We start from the raw sequence: 23237 nt of genomic DNA, 5'->3' as shown, positions 1-23237 counted from the left end.
AGAGTTCTATAGGGTTTCCCCAAAAAAAGTTATATATCAAAGTTTTTGGTTTGTAATGGAACACCCTATATATTAATTGATTTTCGGATTCTGAGAGAAAAATAAAGGTCAGTTTTATAAGGGAAGTATATGACTAAAATGTAAGGTTTTTGACATATTTAACATTTTCTAAAAATAAAGAACAATTTTTAAATTACATACTTTTGGTTTGCATTTATACAAAATTCGTATGTTTTTTATTCTAGGAGCTACAGATGCCCGACGCACTATTGCCAGACCCTGTATATACTATTTTCCCACTATCTTCCGTTGAATTTCCAATAATATCTAAAATATCACTGATTTTCAGTGGACATCAATTCAAAATAAAATATTGTACCTGCTTTTCGATTAAAGGTTGTAAAATACACACACCGAAAAAATCTAGGGATGTCATTTTATTAAAGTTAAAAATAAATGTTTTGAATAAACAACCACATATTTGTAGGCCGATTCTTTCTACTTCGATTGAAACGAAGTAGTCACACTAGTTATCTCTAAATTTGGAATATTTGCAGAAGTGTTTGTGCATTTTTTGTCAAATGTATAAAAAGCACCTAGCATCAATTGTTTGAATTTAACCTGGCTATGTTTTTATGATAACTGGCCAAAATTCATTCAAATAACTCTGTTTAGTATTAAACGACATTATGGAGCGTAGACATCTTAACAGAGACGAAATGCTAAGGGCTATGGGTATGCTCGAAGCTGGAATGCGCCAAATCGACGTAGCTAGAGCTAAATACAACGCAAAGTGTAATATCGCGATTAAGTGCACGCTACCGTGAAAGTGGTGATGTTGCTGAAAGGCACACAGGGCGACATCGCATTACTACCCCTCAGCAAGATCATTTTTTACAATTAAATGCTCGACGCCGACCGACTCTAACAGCACCAGAGCTTAGTTAAATTTAGTTCTCCAGGAAACACATAATGTAACCGTTAGTCCTGACACTGTTCGCAATAGATTAAGAGAGGTCAACTTAAGAAGCAGACGCCCCTGGAGAGCTCAACTCTTAACGAGAGGAAATCGAGAGGTACGATATTTGCGGGCTCAAGATCATGTTCAGTGGCCGAATGAACAATGGGCCAATGTTTTCTTCACGGATGAGTCACGATTTGGAATTCATCCGGATTCGAGAAGGCTTAGGGTATGGAGAGAACCGGGAAATTTTATTCGGTTGGATCATGTTCAGGAAGTGCACCCTTATCAAGGTGGAACAGTTATGGTCTGGGGAGGAGTCCAGTTAGGCCGAAAACGCGATCTCGTTTTTCATGAAAGGTTTCTAACAGGAATCACATATCGTGATTTAATTCTTGAGCCTGTCGTGTTACCATATGCCAATGATTTTGGGAGAAACTTCATTCTCATGCATAACAATGCACGGCCTCATACAGCCAGAGTGGTAAATGAGTTTATCAATGCTCATCAATTAAACATCTTACCCTGGCCGGCACAATCTCCTGACCTCAACCCCATCAAGCACGTATGGGACGCGGTCCAAAGAAGAATTTTGAGAATGGGTATGCCTCGTGAAACTCGTAGGGATCTGGTTCGGGCCGTGAATGCAGCGTGGCAGGCTGTACCTCAAGAAGAGATCGACAACCTGATCAGGAGCATGGAGAGACAATGTAGGGCTGTAATGAACAGTAGAGGAGGTGTTTTATTAAGTAAAAATGGTTTTATCTTTTTTTTTTAATTCACAGTTTAGAATAAAAAAAAATGTGCATATTTTTTTGAGTTCAATAAAAATCAAGGTAAATTTGAAAAATTCGGTAAATTTCGCATTTTTATTTCCAATACGTCCTGTAAACTATTTGTTTATTTTAATTTTATTATATCAGAAATGCAAATAATAAAATTACTGATGATGGCTGGATAAAATTGTAATATCCCTAGACTTTTCCGGTGTGTGTATGTCCCTATTTAGCGTGTAATATTTTATTTTTCTTAAATAGGGGTGACTTTTTTTACAAGAAGAAAGACATTCTATTACTTATAATGTCTATGGTACGCGTTTGTTTTTTGATCCGCTGTACACAACACGTGGACGAATTCCGAGGAAATTTCAGGTAATAATTAATTAATCTATATTTTTGCCGTTCTACAAAATGACCTTCTATTTATTGTTCTTTATGTTTACCCATTTTACCCTCGAATGAAGATAACCTATTTTTTATTTGAAATAACAGAGTATATCTATACTTAATTTTTATTTTATTAAATAATGGTTTCATTTAATTAAATAAAAAATTTATTTAACAAAATTAAAATTAAAATAAATAATTTAATTAATTAAAAGAATCTATACTTAATTATATTTTCTGTATAACCATTGCGATAGTTACTCTTAAATCAACTTAAAGAAAACAGTTTTCATGTGGCACTAATGATTGATATACTTTTTGGGGGTATTTCATGTATAATACTGAAAGAAATTAGGAGAAGACTTAACATACATAGTAATTAATTTATCTAAATATAACACCCTATTAAGTAGCTACATGTTTACTTTTCCTTTTTTTCTCACCCTCGTGTTTACTAATAATTATTATTATATTCACCTTCTTGAGCTAATGGGCTGAAATAGATTAAATTAAGTATTCTTTTGTGTTATAACAGGGAAAAAAACGCCTACAGTAAATGTATTTATAGTTTACCAATATATTGTCTCTTGTTTTTCAAATTGTATATTTTTTTGTATTGTATTGAGGATTTGGGATTTATCCTGTTTTGATTTTTTTCTTTCAAAATAATTTTAAAAAGTAATGCCGAATTTTAGTATATACCGGGTGCGTCTCGAAAGTGGCTCACCCCCTATAACTTTTTTAATTTTTCATATAAAAGAAAACGATTTGGTATGTTAGTATATGACATAAATTAGGATTCATTGACGTATTCAATTATTTTTGGCCACTTCCTGTTTCACCGGAAATGACTATAACTTTTGACTATAACTCACTCGATGTCATTCTATCAAATAAAGTACCAAAATACCGAGGGTGTCATTAAAAAATGAAATGTTGTAGTCATTTCTGGTGAAACAGAAAGTGACCGAAAACAACCGAATACGTCAATCAATCTTAATTTATGTCATATACTAACATACCAAATCTCGTTGTTTTATCTGAAAAAATAAAAAAGTTATTGGGGGTGAGCCACTTTTGAGAAACACCCGGTATTTGACAAAGCAATGTAATTACCTAAATTTCCAAACCATGAGTGTGTCACCTCGTGGAAAATCACAAAACCTCGCTCATGTTTGTTGTAAGTTTCCAGGTTTTGATTCAATAAGCCCATCTTGAACTGTATCAGACCCCATAATTCTGTTCCCAGTCCCTTGGCCTTCTTATATTCAATCATATCTATGCAAAATACACTCAAAATTTAAAGAAATAAAGGAATTAATATATTTCAATAACAGGTTTAATAAATTTGTCACTCAGGAAGAAATGGTGCAATTCAACAACAAAGACCATATAAAATGGCATTACAAATTACAATGCAGTACTGTACAGGGTGTATTTTATACAGGGTTGTTCACCATATACGACACGGAGTATTGTAGCTAAACGGTTATATTTTTACAAATTTCAAGTTTTGGGTTCAATGAAGGACTATTAGAGGTACAATTTAAAAATAATTTACAAGATACAGAGTGTCCCAAATAAGTAAAAAATATCAAAGTTGTATTTTTTTAAATAGAACACCCTGTATATTATTACATTTTTAGTTTCTACGATTAAAATAAAGGTAAATTTGATTAAGGTTTATTACACTTAAACCTTACCGTTTTTGAAATATTTTCAATTTTGTGAAATTGCAGTAAAAATTTTAAAGCTTCATTTCTCCAAGGGTATCAAAGTTTTTAATACTAAATATTTACTGAAGTTTATTTATTGATCAGTTATTGTGTTGCAATAATAAAAATAATACTACCTTATACAGAGTGTCTAAAAATTTATTTTAAATAATTATTAGCTTCAAACGGCAATAACTTGTTTAATTTAAATGGAACGCCCTGTATATTTTAGGAGAATCAGATGCACAATTTATATACATTATAATTTAGACCTCATTCATCAATATACCCATGGAATATTGACATTTTATTATTGACACCTATGGAATATTGACATCATATATTGACATTCTAGTAATATTATCGTTTTGCTAAAATCAATAATGTTGTATGCAAAAAGAAAACTATTTAAATCTTTATAAAAGAGTATACCATTAATTAAATATAGCACCATTATTTCCGCCCATATACTAATTAATTACATACGTATTCATTAATAAATTATTCTAAATAAATGTGGATTTGAGTCAGAAATCAATATAATAATAGGTTATCAAAATTAAAGTCTCTGTTGTTATAAATAAGCATTTATTAAAAAATGAAATATCATTTTTAAGGTGTTACTTTTTATCACACTGTCTAATACCCATACAAAATTCAGTTTTTTAGTATTGGGAACAATTATTATTAATCAATGCAGTCAGTTAATGTAGTTTGAATACTGGAATCATATTAATTGGTCCTCTTTAACAAATATTTAAACAGTTTTTTTTTATTTTTTAATGAAATAAACGAATTATATCCACAATATTAGTATCTGTACTCTTTAAAAAATTTGGTACATCTTTAAAAATAATCTAAAATGTCAATATTCCATGGGTATATTGATAAATAAATTCTAAATTACAAGAAAATGCATTTTCTACGGAAACTTAAAGAGATGGTATAATATAATTTGATAGACAATTAAATTGTGCATCTGATTCTCGTAAAATATACAGGGTGTTCCATTTAAATTAAACAAGTTATTGCCGTTTGAAGCCAATAATTATTTAAAATAAATTTTTAGACACTCTGTATAAGGTAGTATTATTTTTATTATTGCAACACAATAACTGATCAATAAATAAACTTCAGTAAATATTTAGTATTAAAAACTTTGGTACCCTTGGAGAAATGAAGCTTTAAAATTTTTACTGCAATTTCACAAAATTGAAAATATTTCAAAAACGGTAAGGTTAAGTATAATAGTCCTTAATCAAATTTACGTTTATTTTAATCGTAGAAACTAAAAATGCAATAATATACAGGGTGTTCCGTTAAAAAAAATACAACTTTGATATTTTTTACTTATTTGGGACACTCTGTATCTTGTAAAATTATTTTTAAATTGTACCTCTAATAGTCCTTCATCGAACCCAAGACTTACAATTTGTAAAAATCTCATCGTTTAGCTACAATACTCCGTGTCGTATGTGGTGAACAACCCTGTATAAGTGCGAGTATCTGGAGAAAAGAAGCATATTTTCTGTTTACCATTTTTATACACTATTAGAATTAATAGAAGGGTTGTTTTTTTGTTTTTTTTTTAGAAAAAAAAATTAAAAAAATGATGCTTAAATTTTGAGACTTCAACATTTTTAAAGTTCCGTACCTAAAAAGAAAAAAGGGAACCCTCGGTGTGTGAGCCCGATTTAGACTTTGGTTTTTTTCAACTTTAAAAATAAATTTTTAACATTAATAATTCTCTCTATAGATGTAGTTTCCTCCATTTTATGCTTTAGCCCATTAAAAAGAAACATAAAAGACTTGATATTTAAGAAATTTTTCTTAAAAGTATGAAACGCTAGAAATTCAAGGATTAACTTTGTTCCCGCTTCTTTTCAAGGGGAACAATAAAGCGAAAAGTTGAATGGATTCTGATTTTAGAAAATGTTATACAGTATTGAGAGAAGTTAAAAATTGCAATACGGATATAAAATAAAAATGCAACAACAATTTATTCGCTTCCAAATATAGCGACAATAGAAAAAAATCCTTGACTTATATACATTTCTATACTACGAGGATACTTAAATGTGTAATATACAGGATATCCCGTAAATTAGTACAAGTATATCTACTGGTAGCAAGAACAGTTAACCTAATATGAATGCTCGTTCAGCCGAAAGTATCTGCCAGGTGCATGCGAAAACTCTTCGCTTTGTGACGTCATTGTAGTCCTTGTCATAATAGTGTGTGTATTATTGGTTGCCGTATGCAAAACATTCATTATTTAGTTTATTTATTTAAACACCTTATATGTATGCAATATAAAGAATTAACTATATAAATTGTATTAAATATTCGGATAATGCATCTTTAAGAACAGCAGTTCGCTGCATCACCTTTTGCAGCCATTCTTTCTAGAGTACTTCCATATTTTGCTTTCAATTAATTAATAAACAATATCGTAGGCACTTAGTAACAAGTATTTATAAACTCTATAGCTCTAAAAACTTTAAAAACGCCTTTTTCACATTTAAAATCGACAAAATAATTAACTCAAAATTTCCCAGCTGTTATTTTTATTAGCTTACCACAGGCAACCAATAATACACACTATCATGACAAGGACTACAATGACGTCACAACTGTCAGTTGAAGGGCGGGAAGAAGCGAACGTACGTCTTATGAGGATGAGCAATCCTATTACTTTACCGTTCTTGTACTGGTAGAATAGTCTTGCCCCCCCCCCCACTGGATCCGCCACTGGCTCTAACCAAGACGATATAACCTTATTTTATTCAGTAAAAAATCAAATATGTTTTAAACCGTTTAAAACATACTAATTGGTTCTATCGATTTATAATATACCATCCTGATACAATACCCTGAACCACCCTGTATATAATATTACATTTCTTACCGAGTTTTGGCAAAGGATATTCAATTCCAGTGTAGTCAGTGAAAATCTCAAGAGCCGCTTGGGCAAATTCAATAACCTCATTGTTGTTGGTATTGCTAGCATTGTAACTGTATATTGTTGTCGAAAAATTTCTGTTCCGGTACTGAAAATGGCGGGTAAAATTAGCTGAATCTGTCACTGCCAGCGATACCAAATAAGTGGACATTTTGGGAGTCGTTGCGAAGTGGTATACAGTGCCGTCCGATGAAGAATTAATTCTCTTTAAAAAATAAAAGTTTTTATTTTTTTTGCAATAAAATATACAATAACTACGCATTACACAGGGTGTTTCCTAATGACATGCTGATATTTAAGGGGTGATTCTTGGGTCTTAAACGGGAACTACTAAAATTAATAGGGAACGTTCGTTCTAATTCAGTCTATGGCGACTAGTCAGGGCGTACATTTTTTTTCTCCAAAAATATTCAATATAAAACTGATTCATATCTATCGATTCGATCGATATTTTGTTATAATTCCCTTCGAAATACAGAATTTTTAAAAGTTCGCCACTTTTAACTAGTAGGCTTTGGACACCTTATTGATGATATGCCCTTAATGGAACTCGAAAACATATTTTTCCAGCAAGACGATGCACCGCCTCTGAGCGCTGAAGTTATCAGCAAATTTTTGCATCCAATTTCAACAATAATTGAATAGCCAACCAAGATTCCAGCCGTTGGCCGTCGAGGCCGCCTGACTTAGTGCCCATGGATCTAATCCTATGGATATATATGCAGAAAAATAAAGGTTCCTTATTCTTCCTTATAATCTAGACAAGAATTAGAAATACTTAGCAGTTATGAGAGGGTATCTTTCACCCCTACTGAGTTAATGAATTCCGCGAGAAATGTTCAAAAACTGCCCCGTCTGTCCATAACAGAAGACGGTCGATATGTCGAACACCTGTAGCAAAATCTCATGTCTTGGTTTGCTATTTAGTTTTATTGTTATTAGATATAGTTTAAATGTGTTGATGTTGGTTAAATATATTTTAAATAGTTATAAAATTCTGAATCTCTCATAGCAAATATTATTTTCGTTTTAATTGATGCTCACAGCTAGATTTTTTTGCATTACAGCCGGTGCCCTTCAAAGCCTACTCATTTAGAGCGGGCGAATTTTTATATACTCTATATCTCGAAGAGGAATCGAGCAAAATATTAACTGTGTTATATTTTTGGAAAGGTAATTTTAAATTATTTTCAATATATTAAAAATATACAGGGTGTCCTATATAAAAAATCAAATTTTCTGTTGATAACTCTTAAATTATTAATTTTAAAAAAATTATACTTAAACCATTAAATTCTACGTAAAAAGGTGCTTTGGAAATGTTTTCATAAAAATACAAAATTTTCCGTAGCAAAAAAGTTACAGCGATTTGTTAAAAGTGCATATTTTTGAAAAACACCCCGTAACTCCGAAACGATAACAGATATCGATATGCGGTTTTCACCATCACGTTTTTGACAAAAATTGAGCTCCAGACACCGATATTAGTTTTCGTCTATCTCCTATAGAAAAGGGTGTTTCCATTTCAAAGCGTCGAATTTGACCCACCCTGTACATATAAAAAATAGAAAATTTTACCATCCTGTATCTCAAAAGTTAAGATGTTTCGGAGGTACATTCATACGAGCTTTATTTTCTTAAATGTTACCATGCCATTGAGGAATACCCTGTTATTATAGTTATTGTTATATTGTTCATTATATTGTTTGTATGGTGCTTACAATCTGAGGCATGTTAGATACGCAGTAGTAGCTGTCATTTGGTGACACTAAACGTATACTAAATGTTGCTTTAAAATATGGTTCATCGAAACAAGGGAATGCTTTTCTAGCACCGTATGGTTCAAACTCGTTGACAACTATCACTCTAAAAATTATGAAATTATATTACCAAAGAGACGGTTTTTGATTTTTAGAACTTAAAAAAATCCAGCAATATTTTCTCGTTTTTTTAAATGTTCTTTTAAACGGTATTGAAATTCGGAAAAGAATAAACGGGATTAACCATTTTAGAACATGCAATTTTTTTTTCAAATCTATAATAAAAGAGATTTTCCTCTTATAAAAACAATAGTGTATACAAAAAAATAAATAAAGCTGAGATAATTTTAGTTTATTTTTATCAAACATTCTGTGACTTTACCTTGTGTCATTCTTAATTCCATACTCAGTTTTATTTAATCCATATACCCCATATTTTCCGACAAATTTAAAGAAAAAACTATATACTCCTGGTTGAAATATTCCACCATTCCGATAGGCTACTGAAATACGTTCATAAGGCAATTGTTTAATTCGTAAATCTACTCCATTGGCGTGCGCTTTAGACATATTAAGACAACTGGAATGTAAGGTTATGTTGCTGTGATTTCCTGATATTTTTAAGGTTATATTGGCTACTCCATTGAAATAGTCGCTGTCAAGGTTTGGTCGAAGCTTGATGTTGTAGTTAATGGGCTCAATAAGTCTGGATAAGCGATGAGCTAAGAATAAAAGTAATAAAAATGTGAATAATGTATACTAACACATTATTTTTTCTTTGACACGTGTCTACGGAATATCTGGACAAGATATGATTATCTAAACGAAAATAAGAAGAAATATATTCTTTCCTTATAAAGATATTATTGATTTCTTATAAAAATATAAACTGATTTTTTCCAAAATTGAAATTTACGTTCGGTCTGTTTATTTTCTTATAAAATGGGATTTCTTAAATGAGCTTTTAAAAACTTTCAAGTAAATAGCTTTTGTTTACTGCGATGTTTCAATAAAGTTAAGCATATTTATATTATATTTTTTTCGCATCATTTTCACAAACTAAGATGATTTAAACTATTTTTAATCATCTGCTGATTATGGATTATGCCAAAATGGTTAGCGAAACGTGCGTCCAGTGCGAAAGTAAAGTGTTTTGGTGTATTGTGGTGAATTAGTGAATAAGAGAAAAAACTTTTTTATTATAGAAATTTTGGGAAAAATGCATTCTTCATAAACATTTTTGCTTGTTCTAAAATGGTTAATCCCGTTTATACTTTTCCAAATGTTTTTTTTTCTTTTTTCCTCTCAAAATTTATTTAATTCAATGCTATGGAAAGGTTGATAATAGTTATCGGAAAATCTGGTACTTTATTAACAATAGCAAAAAAATATGACGTTAATCAAAATTTATAATAACTGTGTATCAAAGAACGAAATCGAAATTATATTGCCATTGTAAGCAAAAATTTTTATGAAGAATGCATTTTTTTCAAAATGTCAATAATAAAAAAGTTTTTCTTCTTGTAAAGACTAGAGTCTTGAATAATGCTGAATAGATTTAGCCAAATAAAAATTACTTACCATCACTTCCAAGCAAAAAATAACTTAAGACAGCATAACTAAAAATTAATTTCATATTTTTTCGCTACCTCACTGTACAATATTAATACACGTAACTGTAGGCGACATGGATTCAACAATTTTTAACATCTCTTTTTTGTTGTTTCTTGTGGTTTTATTTTCTTTGACGACATTACTGGTAATTCAGAATAGATAAAAATAATGAAACCGCAATAGTTTTACTTTAGTTTAAGATGAATTGACGTCTGCATGTGTGTATTTATATGTTATACAGGGTGGACACAATTCAGGAATTAAATATTAACAAATTTCGTTTTACAATAGCAAATTTCACCTCTCGAAAGCTCCGTCTAATTTTATGGATGACATCTATTACCTGGGTCTTTTGGCGTATCCACTTTACTCTTTTACGGTCTTTCTTGGTTATTCCCAGCATATTTCGTTCCATGAAGCGTCGTATGACCTGTAGTTTCCTTATAATGTCCGTTTTAAGTGTCCAGGTGTCGTATGCATAGGTCATGACTTAGCCTAAGAGCTGACGACATATTTAGAGAACATATTTTAGGCAAACTAGAATAACTAAAAATGAATAGTTTATTAACTGGTGAACCCAGAATCCTAAGTCTAGCTGGGGGGTTGGGGATATTTCGCTACTGCGCAACCCATAACATTTGCAAAAAAATAAATCCAAAAAACATTCTTTAGGCAACTTGAAATTTGTTTATTCTTAAATTTTTATATAAAAACTATTACTTATTAGTTATTACGTTCTGTTAAAATTAACATTTTAACAGAACGTCAATGGTTTCTTGTAGACGTATCTGCTTTAAAAAAAATAAAGTGTTCTCATAATAGTGTGAATTTTAATATTTTAAATAGTTTTTTACTTTATTCTTTGTATTTTTTTTTGCTTCCGACGACGGAAAGAGACAGACTTTCCGAAACGTTAAGCATTTTTTTCTTTGTTAGGCAAATTTGTATAACTGTAAACATAACTTCTGACAAGCAGTGTCCGGTTAGGTTTAACGCCAGAAGTGTTTACAAAAAATAACTGTTTTATTTTGTAGATTTTCTTGCAGTGCTGTGGCGAAATACCCATAAAGGATTTTTACGTTCATTATTTTTGACGCACCCTGTACCAGAGGAAATACGATCAATTTTGATCAATTTTTTTTTTATATTTTTTCATTGTCAAACCAGATTGCACGTTAGCAATATTAATTATAGTTCTTAAATTGTTTATTCCTATCTTACGACTTTGCCAGTAACATTTTTATGGTTAATTATTTTCATCTATTATCACAAATTTGCACTTTTTAATGCTAGGTTTTTGTATATTAAAATATACTGTCCAATTTTTTCAGCTAAAAACGAACTAGAAATTGACATGATTTTCCATGAAGAAAATTTTGAAAAAAGAAACTTTGCCGATTGTGGTAATTTTTTAGGCAATTTGTAGGTAAATTATTTGTCTTTTTAGTTTCTTGTTGGTTGTTATATTAGATAAAAAGGTTGTTATATTACATAAAAAAGACTATTACGATAAGGTTAACAACTTAATCGATAATGGCCATTACATAAATTTGAAAAAGAATCCTTTGTCAAAGATGGTAGCAGACGTTAAAAAACTCTAAAAGAATGTAACACCCTTATTGATCTTTCTTTAAAGAAAAAATTGCAAGTATCCAATCCCTCATTACCAAAATTGTATGCTTTGCCAAAAATTCATAAACCGGACAAGTCTATGCGCCCAATTGTTTCGGCTGTAGGTTCTCCGACTTATAATTTGGCAAAATGGTTATCAAGGGAGTTCGAAAATTTACCTAATCATGAACCTTCTTTCTCAGTTAAAAATAATATTGAATTCATTAACAAAATTAAAAATATAACTTTGCTTGAAGGTGAAATTTTGGTCTCCTTTGATGTATCTTCGTTGTTCCCAAGTGTTCCAATTCCACATACTTTAGGCTACTTGAAGGAATTACTGAACAAATGGTATCGACAACAAAACTGTGATTGAATATATTGAGCTTACATCATTATGTATGAAACAAAATTGTTTTCAATTTAAAAACAACTTTTTTGAACAGCGGGAAGGTACAGCAATGGGTAATCCATTGTCTCCATTTTTGGCTAATTTATTCATGAGCAGGTTTGAAGTGGAGGCTAAGAATCAGTTTGAGTATTTTCCAAGAGTATGGTTTAGGTATGTGGATGATAGTTCTAATATTGCTCACCACGATTAAATGGCGCTGATTGTAATTTAGCTTTTTAATTAGTAATTTTATTATTAAATTTAGTAATTTAGTTTGTAAGAGAGATATTTATATATAAAAAAAACAAAATAAAACACTATAATATATAGAGAATCTGTATTTTTTTATTATTGTATATGTCATATTTAACAAAAAAATCAAGTACGATATATCTTTTTTTTTAAAAACTAGATATCAACTACATACGCATTTGCCATCTTTACATTTGGAACCGCCTTTTAATGGATGATGGAAAGCAGTACGCGGTACAGAATATATTAGTACCCTTACTGTCGTCATCACACAACCAATCTGTCCACGGCAGTTTGTTTCCTTTTTTCTGTAATAATCATATTATTTAGATTTTTCAACTCTTTCTCTAGTTAGTACAGTCTGTCCCACGAGCCACGGAGAACCATGAACCACAGACGACATTAAAAAAGACTATATTTTTAGGTAATTTTTTATTTAAGCGGTATTACTTGCCAAATTTCATAATTTTAAAAATATAATTTTTCGTTAATTTTAACACAAAAATATACATATTTTTTTTTTTAAATTGAACAATTTTAATACTCACTATCCTCAGGGACATACATTGTTAAAATATGAGATATAACCACACAGAAAACCAACAAAAAACAGAACACTTGTACTTTTAGCAGACATTTTTCTATATTATATTGAAAAATTAACTGACAGTTGTTTCTAACAAGGTTTTTCTGTTCACATTCGTTAATATATTAAGCTTCTAGAAAATTATAGAAAACAATTCGAAATATTCTGTAGAAGGTCTCATTACGAATTCAGAAATGCATTTTTACCGTAATTATATCACGCTTCAAGCTTGTATTTTTCCTAAGTTAATTATTTGGAAATAGATTAAAAAGGTAGCTCTCGGTAAATTTTTTCAATGACAGTGATTTTTTTGAAAAAATAATCATTACTTGTTGTTCCCAAGTGTTCCAATTCCACATACTTTAGGCTACTTGAAGGAATTACTGAACGCAAATGAACTCGACAACAAAACTGTGATTGAATATATTGAGCTTACATCGTTAAGTGTATGAAACAAAATTGTTTTCAATTTAATAACAAATTTTTGAACAGCGGGAAGGTACAGCAATGGGTAATCCATTGTCTCCATTTTTGGCTAATTTATTCATGAGCAGGTTTGAAGTGGAGGCTAAGAATCAGTTTGAGTATTTTCCAAGAGTATGGTTTAGGTATGTGGATGATATTTTTGCTGTTTTTGACACACATTCAGACACCATAGATAATTTTATTTCTAAGTTAAATAATCGTTTTCCTTCTATTAAATTTACGCATGAAATTGAGAACAACGACAGATTACCATTTCTAGATGTATTAGTTATTAGAAATGCTAATAATTGCCTGGAATTTGATATCTATAGGAAAAATACGACCACACGCAGATATATTCCCAATGAATCACATCATAGTGTTGAACATAAAATGGCTAGTTTAAATTTCTTAGTTCATAGATTACTTAGTTTCCCACTTTCCAACGAAAGATATGAAATAGAAAGAGATTACATTAGGAATGTAGCTGAGTGTAATGGATATTCCCCTTCACTAGTTGATAAATTAATTAGAAAACGTAGGTATAGGTTAATGATTTCTGAAAATTCGACTTTTCAAGTGGAGAAAGATACGTCTAAATATTTTTCGATACCGTTTCATAGAGAGTTATCCCGTGGTCTAAAAGGAATTTTTAAGAATGTCAATTATAAACTTGTGTATAGTGCTAATAATAAATTACAACATTTATTAGGTAATCCAAAAGATAAAACACCTCCACTGGGTATTTATGAAATTTCTTGTAAAGATTGTAATCAGAAATATGTTGGGCAAACTAGAAGATCAATATTAACTAGATTTAAAGAACATTTAGCTCAGATAAGATATGGTAGACCGGATAAATCTTGCGTTGCCGAACATATTGTTGATAAAGAACATTGGATAGATCTTAATAATTTAAAATTAATTAAACAAGTCTCAAATTACAGGCAATTAGATGCATATGAAAGCATCAGAATTAATAAATGTATAGATAGTATGAACAGAGTCAACGGTCCAATTCCTTCAAGTTCTTTCTTCCTACTACTCTAGTGGCGGAAATCTAACTGTTACGCTCAGTTGGCTCTGACTCGGTTGGCTAGATTTTGCCACGCCCACTCGGTGCCCACTGAGTGAATATATAAACGCTCAACTTGTAGATTGTACTTTAGTTTATAATCATCTGCTGATGATGCTAACATGGTTAGCGAAACGCGCGTCCAGTGTAAAAGTAAAAGTGTTTTGGTGTATTGTGGTGATTTAGTGTTTTTATTTTGGTGTCTCATCATACGAGGAAAAACAAAATGTTGTTATTTTGGTAAAAGTTGGAAATGAAAAGTTAAAATCCACTTTATTATCAAGGTGTATCTTTTCTCGATAGTTTGTTTTTTTGGTTCATCTCAAATAGCTTTATTTTTATTTGATATTTGCTATTGTAGAATTTGCAGCAACAAGTAATGATTATTTTTTTCAAAAAAATCACTGTCATTGAAAAATTTACCGAGAGCTACCTTTTTTAATCTATTTCCAAATAATTAACTTAGGAAAAATACAAGCTTGAAGCGTGATATAATTACGGTAAAAAATGCATTTCTGAATTCGTAATGAGACCTTCTACAGAATATTTCGAATTGTTTTCTATAATTTTCTAGAAGCTTAATATATTAACGAATGTGAACAGAAAAAACCTTGTTAGAAACAACTGTCAGTTAATTTTTCAATATAATATAGAAAAATGTCTGCTAAAAGTACAAGTGTTCTGTTTTTGTTGGTTTTCTGTGTGGTTATATCTCATATTTTAACAATGTATGTCCCTGAGGATAGTGAGTATTAAAATTGTTCAATTTAAAAAAAAAATATGTATATTTTTGTGTTAAAATTAACGAAAAATTATATTTTTTAAAATTATGAAATTTGGCAAGTAATACCGCTTAAATAAAAAATTACCTAAAAATATAGTCTTTTTTAATGTCGTCTGTGGTTCATGGTTCTCCGTGGCTCGTGGGACAGACTGTACTAACTAGAGAAAGAGTTGAAAAATCTAAATAATATGATTATTACAGAAAAAGGAAACAAACTGCCGTGGACAGATTGGTTGTGTGATGACGACAGTAAGGGTACTAATATATTCTGTACCGCGTACTGCTTTCCATCATCCATTAAAGGCGGTTCCAAATGTAAAGATGGCAAATGCGTATGTAGTTGATATCTAGTTTTAAAAAAAAAGATATATCGTACTTGATTTTTTTGTTAAATATGACATATACAATAATAAAAAATACAGATTCTCTATATATTATAGTGTTTTATTTTGTTTTTTTTATATATAAATATCTCTCTTACAAACTAAATTACTAAATTTAATAATAAAATTACTAATTAAAAAGCTAAATTACAATCAGCGCCATTTAATCGTGGTGAGCAATATTAGAACTAATATACATGAAGCGCCATCTTGTAACGAGTTACAGATTTAAAATAACAGAGTTCTGTTTAATGGACTGCTGCTTCCATCTGTCGGGTTATTAGTACACGATGGAATATCTTATTAAAGAAATCTGTAAAAATTATTGTTTTGCCATCTTGTGAGTAGTAGTGAAACGAAAGCGTAAATAAAATAGATTTCTGTTTTAGGTGATTGTTCTGACATCTAATGGAATGTTAGAGAATATTAACATCTTATATTGAAGAATTCTGCAATTTTTAGACCCAAAAAGTGTTTGGTCAGAGCCATCTATACGTAAAAATATATAGTTCAAGTTATTTTAACCCTACAATTTTCGAAAAAATTAATATTTTGGAAAAGTTTAAGTTTATTAAAGATTCATAAAAATATTCTATGTTTGTTTGTCCATTAACTTGCAGCTGTTTACTCTGAGAAGGATTTACATGATAATGTAGGTACTACGAAGAACTATTTAATTAGGATATTCAGTTTACCATGTTTTTTTTTGTAGCCACCAATACAGAGACCAAAATCACATAAAATCTTTGAATAGGCCATTGTTATAAAAATATACAGCTTCTCCAGTAGTGGACCCATCTCAAAAGTGTTAATTTAGAAGATTATAAAAATCATAGAACTCATACTCGTACATAAAAATAAAGGTAGGTATTTTACCACACGAAGGTTAAAACTTAACTTTATTTGTAATATGCCTTGTTTAAAATGAAATTATACAGTAAACTGATGTTAAATTAACTTGGTCTTTGTATGCATAACTATACTGCCGTGTTAAGGCAAACCACCTTATCTGATGCGTTGAGCTAAGATCTCAAGTTAAAGTTAACATTTTTTGTCTTAATATTTGTAAATAGAGTACAGTTTATATGCTATAACCATCAGAGGTGAAACTATATATCATTAAATTCTCAAAATAAAGCAAGATAAGGTGTTTTTGCTTCTCATTTATTTGATAAACACTGTAATACTTTTTTCTTTACCATGGCAGTATAGGGGATTAAACTTTCTTGGTTTTTGTTTCATAAAATAAATTTAATTATTGAATTCTAGACAAGTCAATTAAAAAATAAGTAAAGTATCAACAAACAGGTTTTATATAAACATTATTTCAGTAGAATAAATAATTATATTTTTTCTTTTAGGGGCAGCTTTATGCTGTTCAATCTGACAATGTTGGTAGTGTGATATTTCCTGTTCTACATGCACTCCCTGATGTTACTCTTACAATTTTTCTCTGATTTTTTTGGTAGAATCAGAGGTAGAATTTGATTTTTCTGTTCACTATTTGCGTGTATTCTTAAGGCCTATTCAACCTCTTGAAAATGTAAGTACTCATTCATTTACCTGTTTTCTAGTCTTTTAAATATTTTAGATTCAACTTTATTGCACTTTATTAGCGTTCTCTGGCCTTTGTCTCCATTTTTCAATATATATCAAATATAATAGAGTAATTACTCTATTATCTGTATTATTAATTAATAATCACAGCTAATACATTATTTATTTACTAGTGCCGTCATTATTTATATTGTTGTCTTTTTCTAATAATTAACCATAGATAATAGTTCAAGTTTTATCCTTTTGATTTTGTTTTTAGGACACTGGCCAAGTGACCTATATGAGTTCAAGCCGCTTAAAAGGAAAGAAGAAAACATTTATGTCTGATCTATGGGTGTCTATGTTTTGGACCATAAATATGTAAAGAAGAAGAATGATACTGCTATTCTGTGGATATAGTTCTTTTAAGTCCTGAAATACGAAAAAGAAGAGGAGTGCAGGTGGCGCCATTGTGGAAAAAGTGAGAAAATTTTGAACTAAAATGGTTTCAAAATGGCGTATTTTATGTCATTCTTCTAATTTTTTCGATTTTTTGATAAAAAAATTAATTTTTCTATATACTATTTGAGTTTATTCTGTTCCTTAAGGCCTGTTTAACCTTTTGAAAATGTAAGTACCCATTATTCTGCCTGTTTTCTAAAGTTTTTTTTACTTTCAAATATTTCAATTATGTCATCATTAAAAGCTGATGCATTTTTCCTATTTTCATAGTTTCCTCTTTCGAAATCGACTATATGGAAATGTAGATACTTTTCTTGATGTCTATGGTATATTAAAAATAAATTTACTTAGAATACTGCGCAATATTTAGAGATAGTTGGTATATCTTGGACAATTTTTTTTGGTAGAGTTTAAAGATGTTTTTTGTTCCTGGCGGAATTTTTTAGGTTTTTATTCGTATAAACAAGTATTTCCTACGGTTTTTAGAATGAGTCATTGTTTTTATACATAATGAGGGCCCTCTTTCTTAATAATTATATAATCTTTCAGATAACATAAAAGACTTTTGCACACATGTTTATACTCAACATTGTCGCCATATTTAAGTTAAAAATGTTGCATTGTTTTAATAAAAAAGGCTTTAACAATAATAATTTTCTTTTTTGGGAGCGTTATTAAGAATACACACCAGCACATCAAGACCACCTAATACAAGAGATTTATGTCACTCCTCGTATAATCCTGATGTTTGGCCATCATTCTGGTTTACGAGTTGGTCTTCCAGTATCTGATTAAGGGTAATTTTAATTTATTATTTAAAAATAATTTTAATAAATATATTAAATGTTTATTAACAGACTAATCATAGTTTTTAAGATATATTTAATGTTAATATTAAACAGAAAGAAATAAAAATAATTCTTATTATAGCATAATCAATGAAATGTAATATTATTTCTTTCTTTTTTTACAGATAGTCTACAACAAATCAATGGATGTATACGGTTCCAAGGCAGTACAGTTATCCTTTTCATGAATATTACCAAGAATGGCATCAGGACTTATAAGTATGTCTAAAATTTTATTTCTTTTGGGTAAATAAATTTATTTTACTGGTTTTTAATGTTCATCAGTGGATTTCATTATTTTTAAATTTAATTGAGTATGAAAAAAATTCCATTTAGTCTCTGCATTACATTTTTGTGGTTCCTTATTACCTCGCCAAGTTTCAACAATCTATTTTAAATTTGTGCTAATTTTTGGCTCTGGACACTTCTTTTTCTTTTTGGTAGAATATCATTTACTTAGGACTATACTTCATGTTATTTCTGGTTTACTTTTATTTCTCTATATTAGAGAACAACGGCATACGGTCGAGTCGGCCGCTCCTAGCACGTATACGTAGACGTAAAGAATCTTTTACGTGTATAAAAAATAGAAAATATAAGAAATGCGCATGCGTGCGTAAACGTTTACGTGTTTGTAGGCCGATTCGACTGTATGCCGTTGTTCTCTAATAGCTTGACTCCAATCTTTTCTTGATTGTGGGAATAATATCATTTATCAGTCCTATAAAATCTTCCATTGCCTGTATTTCTATAGGTCTTAATTTGTTTGGTAAAATATACCATCTACTTAGAATTTTACTTCATGTTTATGGTTAACTTTTCTTTTTCTATAATAGCTTGACTCCCATATTTTCTTCCTTGTAGGCATAATAATTCATTGATTAATTTTATAACATATCCCATTGACTGTATTTCTATAAGTTTTCAATTTGTATTGTTTTCCTTATGGTGTCATTCTTCTAAGACTTTTTTGCTTGTATAATTCCTTGTACAGAATTGTAGTTTCCGTGGATTCATTTTTATGCCATTTTTTTAGACCTTTTCCATGAATTGTTATATTTTACAGATTCAGTTGGTTGAGTTTGCGTGCGTTTACATATATTTTAGATACACCATAACGCATTTTAAAACCTCAAAATTGCCGATTAATTCCTGGCGCATTCGCCATTTATTCGAAAATCTGATTTCCACAGGCTGTGTGCATTATTTCCAATGTATTTTCCTAAGTAACATCGACTCCAGAGCATCATAACTAGCCTCCCCTAAGAGGAGGAAACCCAGGTCGCCCCCTAACCCTGATGTTCGGACATCGATGACCTATGTAGCATGCATAGGTACCCAAGGGAGTCACCACCCTCTGGTTTACGAGCTAGGTGTTCTAACGCTAGAGGCTTCGGCCGGATACGACCTGGCACCCAAGCTACGAGACTTCTTCGTGCACGTATCCCGTGACGTCTCGACAGTAGAGGGGGCGGGATATCGGACACATTGAAGATGATGAGGGGGTCCGCCTGTAGGGGGGTCCCGGTGGATGTCCGCTCGATGGGTGACGAGGGTGACCCGAGACGAGGCTGCTTAGCTGGGATGGGAACTGACTGGCGAGGCTTAATCGTCGCCCAAGGGTTAAATCTGATGAAGGGGAGCGAACTTGTATGTTCTGGAGGATTTTTTCTTTATGTGCATGATGTCAAATTTTGACCAGATATTCCTGAGAGGAGGCTAAGCATAACGTTTTGTCAATTTTATTGACCACACACTTCTTTATTTTTTCTTAATATAATCTAAAATTATTTGCTCCATCTTGCTTTTGGCCTATCTCTATTTCACTATTTTTATCTGCCATATTTTCTTTATTATTTGAATATTATCCTTCATCAATTCTATAAACTTTTTGAATCATTGTTACGCATATTTTTATATTCTTATTGGCTTTCTTGTGAGACTTTTCTAAGACATATTTTATCAATTCTATTGCCATAGAATGATACTTATTTTTTAATTATTTTTATGGCCATTTTTCAAATCATAATATCTCCATTTTATTATTATTTGTCTTTCATGTTTTCCTTATTATTGGAAATATCCGTTCTATAAACTCTTTATTGATTGTCCTGTTTATGTAATTTTTTGTGCCAGACTTTGTATCCTTTTCTATTGTCAGATTTATCTAAGACAGTATTTCTACATTCCCTGTATAGAATTATAGCTTATTTTTATTAATTTTCATGTCATTTTTTTTCATCATATCCCTATTTTACTATTTGTCCCCCATACTTTCTTCCTTATGGGAATGCCCCATTTATCAATTCTATAATTCTTCCAGTAATTGTATTTTGGTATTACTAAATCTTCTTTTATGTACACATTTGTATAATTTTGTGTGTCATTCTTCTTTGACTGAAAGTTCATCGGACATTTTCTTGCAATTGAATTGTATTGTTCTGGGAAGAGGGTATTGTACTGCTTTGGGACAAGAATTTTTTGGAACAGCTGGACTTCAATGTAACCACCCTCTTCAAGATGCCACCAGATTGATTCAATTCAACATTCAGCAGTGGATTGAGGATGAAATTCATGAAGAGAAGGCTAAATAATGTTAGGTAGTTTATTCTAAAAGATGTGTTTTTTATTCCAGTTTTTTTGTTTAATAAATACCTAATATTGTATGTTGTGAAACGTAGTTAAAAATTATTAATTTCAAATAAAATGTTTTGGCGCACAGCTTACTTTTTTGTAGGCAACTAAACATACACTTAACGTGTATATAGAGTTGCCTATATAAAGATTTTTTCAGGATTTTTAAAAATTGTTACAATAATTAAAATATTCCTTAGTTACAATTACAACTAATTTCTCCCATAGTATCTATAATATCGTACGATCGAAAAAAAACGGCGTCGAATTGGCTTCAAAATAAACTTCAATGACATTCACCATATAATTCTACATATAAAATGACGGCATTTTGAAGAGAAAATGAATTTCATAGCCATCGCTGACGCCGTTTTTTTTTTCGATCATACGGTATATATAGGTAGCGTAATATGCCGTATGATCTAAAAAAAACGGCTAATCTTATAATAAAAAATAATCTTTTTTAATCTTATAATAGTTTATGTACCCTATCATTTCACTGATTATTTAAAGCTGTTTTTAATCAAGCTTTTTAATGAACAAAAAAAATTATTATTTGTTTATGTTTTCTTACAGAACCAAGAGGACTTTCCAGAAGGGTAGCTAGGAGATGTATTTACCTCAACATAGACATCAGCTTGTCCATCAACATCTTGGATTTAATATATCTTTTAAATTACTCTTGTTAATAAAATATGTTATGTTAATAAACAATAATTAATAATATAGATGAGTTTCATTGAACTAAATAGATAATAAGAAATATACTGCCTAATCGTGAACAAGAAGAAAGTAATTTAATTATCAAATAAATATATTTTTATACTTACTTACACTTGTTCCTGGAATAGACAGTATTTTAGATAAAAATAATACCTACCTTTACCTCTTCGCTCTTATGTACTCCTGATATAAATCCGAGAAAATTCAGCTTTTGATAAAAATTGAACGAAAAATTTTAACCCTTTCCAAAATCACCGATATCTCTCAGGAGCACATAAGTGTTAAGAGGTAGAGAGTAAATTAAAAAGCAATATTTACCTAGTCGCTTTTATGTGCTCCTGATACATACCAAGAAAATTCAATTTTTAACAAAGATCGCACAAAAATTTTTAAAACTGATCCAAAATCGCCGATATCTATCAGGAACGCATAAAAGTGAAGAGGTAAAGCGTAAATTTAGTACCACATATAAATATAGCATTAATCAACAGTATTTCTGCTATCTCTAGCAGTTCGAACTCGTTTCCAAACTTCAACCCTTAATATCTCGGAAACTATAAGGGTTAGAGAGGAACGGAACTCGGCATTCGATAGGCATTTCAACCCTCTATAAGAGCGCAAAATGGAAGGCGCGATCGGAGGCAAAAAAAATTTCTCGGCAATAATGAGGTAAGGGGTTAACCTTCTTTCATTTTTGCCGAAAAAATTTTTTGGTCTCCGATCGCGCCCTTATTTTGCACCCTTATAGAGGGTTGAAAGGCGAATGGAATGCCGAGTTCCGTTCCTCTCTAACCCTTATAGTTTAGAAGTTATGGCCGTTTTTCGAAAAAATCTAACTTGTTCGAACTCGTTGGTCAGGTACTCCAAAATTTGATAGGTTGAATTTATTTTTGACATCTTTGTGCTAAAAGTGACCAATCGAAAATAAAATCAGGAACATATTAGAGCGAGGAGGTATATTTCGGTACCAGGAGTTAAGCAGTTTCATTCGTCATTTAATATTTAATGTGACAGCAGTACTAAACACAATGAGTACCAAACAAAATTGATTGTTTTATACAAATCTCCATTTCTATCAGGAACATATTTTTCATTTATATACAATAGTAAAATATCTCTTCGCTTGTATATGTTCCTGGTAAAAATGACCAATTTGCCTTGTGACAAAACTTTTTCTTGTAGATGTGTAATTTTTAAATAAAACAACTATTATTTCACTATATTATTTATTTATTCATAATAAACCACTAGACACATAGATATACGGTATGATCGAAAAAAAAACGGCGTCTAGTTGGCTTGGAAATGA

The 23237-nt window shown here is 30.6% G+C and overlaps 1 protein-coding gene and 2 long non-coding RNA genes across 5 annotated transcripts in view; 2 read left to right on the top strand and 1 right to left on the bottom strand.

Annotated features, from left to right (window-relative positions):
• LOC115886622 (leucyl-cystinyl aminopeptidase-like) overlaps positions 1-10310 on the bottom strand; it is a 63656-nt gene extending 53346 nt beyond the window's left edge. For both annotated transcript variants that reach the window (XM_030905864.1, XM_030905865.1), the window contains exons 1-5: positions 10146-10310; positions 8947-9286; positions 8526-8670; positions 6751-7009; positions 3244-3405 (exon numbers count right to left, since the gene is read on the bottom strand). In XM_030905864.1, the coding sequence (XP_030761724.1) occupies positions 3244-3405; positions 6751-7009; positions 8526-8670; positions 8947-9286; positions 10146-10200 (961 nt within the window). In that variant the 5' untranslated portion in view covers positions 10201-10310. The remainder of the gene's footprint in view (positions 1-3243; positions 3406-6750; positions 7010-8525; positions 8671-8946; positions 9287-10145) is intronic.
• A 5929-nt stretch (positions 10311-16239) lies between these two features.
• LOC115886638 lies at positions 16240-17440 on the top strand. The gene is made up of 3 exons (XR_004050920.1): positions 16240-16377; positions 16438-16588; positions 17087-17440. It is a non-coding gene; the product is annotated as an uncharacterized LOC115886638 (long non-coding RNA).
• Positions 17441-17752: 312 nt separating this feature from the next.
• On the top strand, positions 17753-21874 carry LOC115886637. Of its 2 annotated transcripts, none has more exons than XR_004050918.1 (3): positions 17753-17891; positions 18393-18520; positions 18697-19073. It is a non-coding gene; the product is annotated as an uncharacterized LOC115886637 (long non-coding RNA). The 2 variants fall into 2 exon arrangements; XR_004050919.1 differs by lacking the exon at positions 17753-17891 and adding an exon at positions 21782-21874 and having other exon boundaries at positions 17906-18520; positions 18697-18790.
• The last annotated feature ends 1363 nt before the right edge of the window (positions 21875-23237 follow it).

This window comes from Sitophilus oryzae, unplaced genomic scaffold (assembly GCF_002938485.1).
Source record: "Sitophilus oryzae breed Bouriz unplaced genomic scaffold, Soryzae_2.0 scaffold_494_pilon_pilon, whole genome shotgun sequence".
In the NCBI taxonomy this organism is placed as follows: Eukaryota; Metazoa; Arthropoda; class Insecta; order Coleoptera; family Curculionidae; genus Sitophilus; species Sitophilus oryzae.
Note: the sequence above shows the minus strand (reverse complement) of the source record. Positions and strands in the feature narration are given on the sequence as shown.